General features: G+C 41.6%; 1 protein-coding gene and 3 non-coding genes across 4 annotated transcripts; all 4 read right to left on the bottom strand.

The window, feature by feature from the left end:
• Nucleotides 1–581: 581 nt before the first annotated feature.
• On the bottom strand, nt 582–3638 carry RPS12 (ribosomal protein S12). Its single transcript, XM_052645798.1, has 5 exons — nt 3588–3638; nt 3287–3403; nt 2265–2367; nt 1720–1821; nt 582–672 (listed from the first exon to the last, which is right to left on the bottom strand). Exons 1-5 carry the CDS (start codon nt 3599–3601, stop codon nt 610–612), a joined length of 399 nt encoding a protein of 132 aa, XP_052501758.1. The 5' UTR covers nt 3602–3638; the 3' UTR covers nt 582–609.
• On the bottom strand, nt 797–926 carry LOC128053641 (small nucleolar RNA SNORA33). The gene has a single exon (XR_008199957.1). It is a non-coding gene; the product is annotated as a small nucleolar RNA SNORA33 (small nucleolar RNA).
• Nucleotides 1903–1979, bottom strand: LOC128053642 (small nucleolar RNA SNORD100). The gene has a single exon (XR_008199958.1). It is a non-coding gene; the product is annotated as a small nucleolar RNA SNORD100 (small nucleolar RNA).
• LOC128053634 (small nucleolar RNA SNORD101) lies at nt 2994–3066 on the bottom strand. The gene has a single exon (XR_008199951.1). It is a non-coding gene; the product is annotated as a small nucleolar RNA SNORD101 (small nucleolar RNA).
• Nucleotides 3639–7212: the final 3574 nt, after the last annotated feature.

The raw sequence follows: 7212 nt of genomic DNA, 5'->3' as shown, positions 1-7212 counted from the left end.
TTAAAACCAATTCCTTTTCCCATGTGCCCTGTCACTGCATATTTAGACTGGTAGAGAAACTCAAAGTACCCCACTTGGTTATCTATAAGGGAATTTCATATTCCTACAATCTCAACTTCACTCAGGCTTGAAGTACACAGATCACCATTGCCTTTCCCTGAGAATTTTGGGGACTTGAGCACATGAAAGCACATTTCTGTGGCTGATATTTAAATTAAAAACCCCGACCTGCCCTAATGGGCATGTACAAAGTGCACCTGCATTTCACGTACCTTCTAGTGCCCCACGGCCTAAATCCAATCCAGTCCCCTTTCTATTTTGCTTATTTGTCCAGTTCACTTTTCTAGGCTATAGGTTGGCTTGTCAGTCTTAAATATCCACCCAATAAAACCCTGACCATCACCAAGCCTATCTTCACTTGGGCTCTTCTACTTGCCAACTGAAAATTACTTACTGGTTGGAAAAAATGCTTTCACTTAGAAACCAGGACAAACAGCATGCATCCAGATATTTTGCAATGAATCTTTTGTCCTTCATTAACACACTTTAATTTTACTGCCCCAAATAAAAAGCCAGAGATGGAAAACAAGAACTCAATTTTTTATTTCATCATTTCTTGCATTTGAAGTACTCCTCGATGACATCCTTGGCCTGAGATTCTTTGCCATAGTCCTAAAAAACAAATGTGATTTTACTAAAATTTACAAACTCCCAAGTTGTTAGCACTAGTTAGTGAAGCTTTACAAAAAAAAAAAAAAATAGCACAACTTATGAAGTATTTCCCACCATTAAAATGTCTTGTAGCCATTTTCAGGGACCTTAATGACTTCAATGTCTTTAAGGCTCGTAACATGGCTTTCCTATTGCCAGCATTTTTTAAATTTCTGCAGAAACACATTCAGGTAAGCAGATTTTTTGGCTGGCTTAATTATGGTTTATTTCCTTTTTCTGTAAGACTTTCTACATCTGTTGAGAATTACACCTTTGCTTTTATGTGATTTTTGACTTATTATAGGGTTAACTCATTACTGACCAGGAGATTTTTGCTGAAACTAACACCTGTGGCCTGGCCAAAAATTGTTTCATTTACACTTTCAGAACTATTACATTCAATATTTATAATGTATACAACTGTATTATCCAGTACCATGAGTTTCATTTTCACTTTCTACATCAAAATCAATCACTTAGATGTTTTTGCTTATTTTCAATCTGCCTGTGATCTGGGAGACCCGAATTTGATCCCTGAGTCAGGATTACCCCTGAAAGGGAATGGCTAGCCACTCCAGTATTCTTGCCTAGAGAATTCCATGGACAGAGGCTCTTGGTGGGCTACAGTCCATGGGGTCCAAAGAGTCAGATACGACTGCATGACTAACACACTGAAAAACAATCATCTGACACACTAATGTCACTTGGGCAGAAGGTATCTACATAAAACTTCTTCAAAAATCCACACAAAATTCCACGTTGTGTCATTTCTGACAATTTTACCATAACATGTTTGTGCTTGTAATATACACAAGGATGGGACAAAAATCTAACCACAAAATGTAACAGTCATACTTTGTATAATGAACCCTCAATTACTTTTAAGCTCTAAAAGTTTTGCATGGTAATGTAACTAGTATCATTTCTCCGAACAGACATTGATATACATCTTGTGTTAAGCATGGTTACCCAATACAACATTTATGCCAGACATAAATATCAACTTACCTTAACCACCACACAACTGCAACCAACCACTTTACGGGGTTTTCCCTCTCTGTCAATTTTACAGAGGCCTACCCATTCCCCTAGTTTCTTGTTGTCATCAACCTATTAGGGGGAATAAGAACAAAAATAAATCACCACACTAGTAGGCACTAATACTACTGACAACACATTAGATGAAAGGTGGCTGCAGTCAGATAGGGTGACATGGCAGTTTCCTCACCACGGTTCAGTAGAGGGAGCCAGCTGTCATCATGTACAGCCCAAAGAAACCTATCAATACCCTGCGCAGATTATCCTCTATCTACATAAAACTAGCATTTAAATCTTCAGGAATAAAAATGCTTCCCTAACTAGCTTTAGCATAGCCAACAAATGCCAAGTTTGTGATGCTTTTCAGACCTGCAGAAGAGAGTTCTTTACAAACTTTCTCTGGTATGACAAAAATCATTATGCATAGCCTTTATGTGGACACAGGTCTGTAACTGGCCTAATTTACAATAAGCTAATTTCTCTTTCAAAAAAACAAAATCCAAAGAGTAACTTACCTTAATCAGGTTGATTTGATGCTCAGCACAAAGGGCCTCCACCAACTTGACATACATAGGCTCATCACAGTTGGATGCAAGCACACATAGATGGGCTTGGCGCCTGAAATACAAAATCCAATAGCAGAAGCTAAAATTCGGGTCTAAACCCACTTGCAGTCTGTTTAAGAGATTCATCTTTGCACTGGATACACTGGCAAAAACCTAACCAGGCATTGGGAGAACACAACTTCAGTCTGACGTAGCTGCCAGAAAGCATATTTCTTACTTCCATCTATCTACAGAACCATCTAATCTTCAGTAACTTGTAAAACTCTAAATTTCACATATAGCAATTGTTTAACTGTTATCTGTTACTGGGCCCAATCTAATATTGCACAGTATTTTCCCGCACAACAGTAAAGGAGATTCTACCAGCTTTCCAAGAAAGGCTGGTCCCCTTGGCAAATTTACCCCAAATGAATAGATTTATATTCATTCAACTTAGTGGGCCTTAATTTTGGCTTTAAACCTTAACAGTTGTTTTGCTAAGATAACCAGCCCAAAAACCTCACTGATTAAATTTACAAGTATTTCTCACCCACACTGACCTTTACAGCTACTGGTTACTAACTTCATGCTAAATCCAAACGTTTCTGCCACAGTAATTTAGTGGTTTAAGTCTCCAAAATTCAAAAGGAAGGTTCCCATCTATTCCCGAACAGTGAAATTAGCCCCCCAAACCTACAGGTTTGTCAGACTATGAGATTTCACTCATAGAAGGAGTGAAGGGGTATCCGACAACTTAAGTCATCATTCAAACACTGTAGTTTTACTTCAAGAATCAAACGTTCATCCCCATTCAAAACCCACACACTCAGCGGGCCATTAGAGTTCTGAGCTGATACCTTTTCCTATGTTTCCTGTAGAACGGATGTCATTCAGAACTTTTGTGCTAACACCATGAACTTCACGCTTTCTTCCCTCGGCTGCAGTTTTGCTCCGGTTCCAACAACCCACAGTATTGAGACTGATACACGTACTTGTCTAAAGCTTTCGCAGCTTCGCGAATTCCACGTGCTAAGCCATCGTGGATGAGGGCGGTCTTCAGCACCTCTTGCAGAGCAGTATTAACGTCCATTACACCTCCAGCAGCAATGCTAAAAAACAAAAAATTTAGGTTTTTTAGTGTGGTAAATTCTCGCCCCCCATCTAACGCCTTGGACTCGGCAGTAATCAGCAAGGTAGGCCAGATACGCTTACGGCTCCACGGAACATCTAGAAACCACGCTACCGGGTGCAGGCCCACGCTTTGCCCGCCCCACCACCCAGCCCTGGGCTCACCCTTCCTCGGCCATGGCGGTGGGTTACGGGTGGAGCCGAATCTTGAATGCACTGCAAAACAAACAGCAGTAAGTTACTTAAACGACCCCGATTAGTCCCACATCCTCAACGCCAACTCCAAATAAAATGCAGCCACGCTGCATAACCAACACTCCTACTTTGCCCCACTCACCCCGAGCCTCCGCCTCCGCGCGGCTCCGCGGCGGCAGGGAAAGAGAACAAATGCGTCCGCATGACGGTATTTAAGGGTTTCCCAGGACCCCTAGTCGCATGCGCACTCCCTTCTATGGAAGAGCTGGCTCTGGCAATGCCGGGCCTGGAGAATTTCTGTTTCCGGATTGAGGCGGTCCTGAGACAAGACTCCTACTAACTTTCTGACTCTGCTCGGCCGGTCATTGGCTCACGAAATAGGCACTAATGCGGGCAGCTTCTTAACGTCATTTCCTGCTGGAGGCGCAGCCTGCGGAGGCCCAGGGAGCTTCTACGGAGCGCGAGAAGGGCCAGGCTCTGCTGTCCGCGCGATCTTGTAAAGCTCTCGGAGCCCTGGCAGCCCAGGCTGAGGCGGAAAACTAATTTTAACCCTTCCTACGCCGTAATTGTAATTTCCTGTCGACCCCGCTAACTGGGCCTTCCTGAGCGGCACACTCACTTCGTTTCTAAGTCACTCTGAATGTTCGTGAATTTGTCAATCTGTGGGTGATCGCGCGCGTGCTTGTGTGTCCGTGTGTTTTTCTGAAACGACAGCCAACACGTTTTCCCTACTTCTGAAGCACATCTCAAATTCCACTTTGCTGACCACTGTTAAGTGAAACCCCTGGCCAGCCTAGTGATTGGTTACGGTTTCCTAATGTAGTTGGTTCTAAAAGAAGTTTTGGTTTGGGGGGTTTTGGTTTTAAGGTTTTGTTTTGTTTTTAACACTAAATTGCCCCGTGGATTCGTAATCCCGCCCAAATCCGGTTTCAGCAGGTGCATTTGAAGCAGTGTACCAAACATAGGGACAGGGTCTGGGAATACAGAGAAAACGTAGTCTGAGAAATCCGGCCTTAATTTCGCCTTCCAGGACTGGCGGAGTTAGTGGAATCTTCTCTGAGAAGTCAGTTTTAACTTTGACTTTCTCGGAAAGCAATATTCTGAATTTTGCATTGACTGACCATTCCCCCACCAGCATTTCCAACGCTAATGAAATACATGGTAAAGAAATACAGCCTGATGCCATTTCTTGTGTTCTAACTTCCTCTTCTGACAAGTAGCCAAGATAGCAATTAAGCGTTTGATAGGTGCTAGCACCTATGAATCCAGCGAACAACGAAGAGCAAACAGATAACGTTAAATTCTTGAGTACTGTGAAAAAAAAAAAAAAAATGAGTAACATGTTCAGACTGTGAGGTAGAGTTAGCCAGAGTAGTGATATACTGGAATTTTAATCCATGTTGTTCAGTATTAACTTTCAAGCTTCTGTTGTATAAATGTTGAACCTACTTATTTCCATCCATGCTGCTGCTGCTAAGTCACTAGCTCATCCTAAAAAGTTGTTCACTTATTCACTTAACTATTGAGCTTTTGGGCGGGCGTAGGGGGGCAGAGTTTATAAATATGAGTATATTTATTCCTGCTGCTCTCATGTTTTTGGTGAGATTAAGATTTGAGGCAAAGTTGATAACACCTGAAGGCCTCAGGGGAGTTAATAGCTAGAGTCACTCTCATACTGGCAGGTTATAATGCTTAGTGTACACAAATATGTGTCTGAAATACCTATGAAAAACAAATTCTAAAGTTTGTGTGTTTTAGAAATGTTAACGATAATAGGTAATTTTGTTTAGATGTCAGTTTATGTACTAATTATTATGTTTTCTCCCTTAAGTATCGTCGAAACTTCATGTGGTAGTGGTGGTGTTAGCCCTTTTAATAGGGAAAGAAACTTAGGCTTAAGGAGTTGCCCAAGCTACACAGCTAGTAAATGTGGAAACTGGTATTTGAGCCCATTGACTTCAAAGCTGATGCTTCTAACCCTTCAGCCATTTGGATGATTGCCCAAATGTGAGAGGGAGATCAAGATTTCAAAGATAACTCTTGACATCTCACATTTGGCAATGATACCACTGGTTCTACCTTCATCATGTAAAAAGTCACATAAACAGAGAAAGGGAATATTGCAGCGTCAGGCAGAAAAAGAGACAGCAGTAGAAATCTGAGTTTCTGAATCGTCTAAGTGTAGATGTACTAGTTTGCTAGGGCTGCCATAACAAAGTATGGCAAACTGGTAGCTTAAATAACAAAATTATTTTCTCATAGTTTTGAAGACAGGAAGTTTGAAATCAAGGTATTTGCAGGACTGGTTACCACTAAGGGGGGGATATCTGTTCCACGCCTTTCTCTTAACTTCTGAGGTTTGCCAGCAATCTTGATGCTCCTTCGTTTGTGACAGCATAACCCCAGTCTTCACAGGATGTTCTCCCTGTGTGCATATCTGTCTCTGTGTCCAAATTAATTATATAAAGAATAATTCTATTTCCAAATAAGGTCTTGATATGGGGTGCTGGGGTTGGGACTTTGACCTATATATTTTGTGGGGACACAATTCAACCCACGACAGATGTCAAAAAAGAAGGGGATGAAGAACAGTTTAAATAATAGGAAAGATCTTTGTGTTGAACTGAAAAAAGGTTTACTTGAAAGATCAAAGGTGGGAACAGAAGCTAAACCAGTGCACAGGAAAGATTTTATATCAGGGAGTGGTGGGGACTAGCTGAGCTGAGTTCAAATTCCAGCTAACTCTGTGGCCGTTGGCAAATGGCTTATTTTTCTGAGTCAGTAAAGTGATAATACTAGAATATTGTGAGGAGTAAAAAGATAATTGTTGAAAGTGTTCACCACTGCCTGTGAAGCAGTAGCTCTTGTTCAGTCTCAGTCACGTTCGACTCTGTGACTCCATGGACTGCAGCCCGCCAGGCTTCCCTGTCCATCACCATCTCCCAGAGCTTGCTCAAAGTCATGTCCATCGAGTCCGTGAGGCTCTCCAACCATCTCATCCTCTGTCGTCCCCTTCTCCTCCTGCCCTCAATCTTTCCCAGCATCAGAGTCTTTTCCAGTGGGTCAGCTCTTCACATCAGGTGGCTGAAGTACTGGAGCTTCAGTTTCAGCATCAGTCCTTTCAGTGAGTATTCAGGGTTGATTTCCCTCAGGATTGACTGGCTTGATCATCTTGCTGTCCAAGGGACTGTCAAGAGTCTTCTCTAGTGACATAGTTACTTACCTTATAAATAACTTCACAGGAGAATACATGGAAAGGTTCTTAATATAACCTTTCTCCTGTCCTAAAGCATCTAGCATTTAGTACAGTGACTTACATATTGGAGTTACTAAGCCCGTGTGTACTAAATGAATTCATGGAATGAAATAAGATTAAAGAAGCATCTGGATAGTCAGCACACCGAAAAGAAAGCCATGTTGACATCTACTGTGACAAATTAATGCCTGTTGTGAGCTAGTTGGAGGCTATGGGAATCCCAGAAAACCACTTTTAATTTGAAAACTTTTAAATGTTTCCACTTTGGGGAGTAGAAATAAATATAATGGATGGACATGGAAGCTAAAAACATGAAAACAACTCAAAACTATTATCCCC

This window comes from Budorcas taxicolor, chromosome 9 (genome assembly GCF_023091745.1).
Source record: "Budorcas taxicolor isolate Tak-1 chromosome 9, Takin1.1, whole genome shotgun sequence".
Classification (NCBI taxonomy): domain Eukaryota; kingdom Metazoa; phylum Chordata; class Mammalia; order Artiodactyla; family Bovidae; genus Budorcas; species Budorcas taxicolor.
Note: the sequence above shows the minus strand (reverse complement) of the source record. Positions and strands in the feature narration are given on the sequence as shown.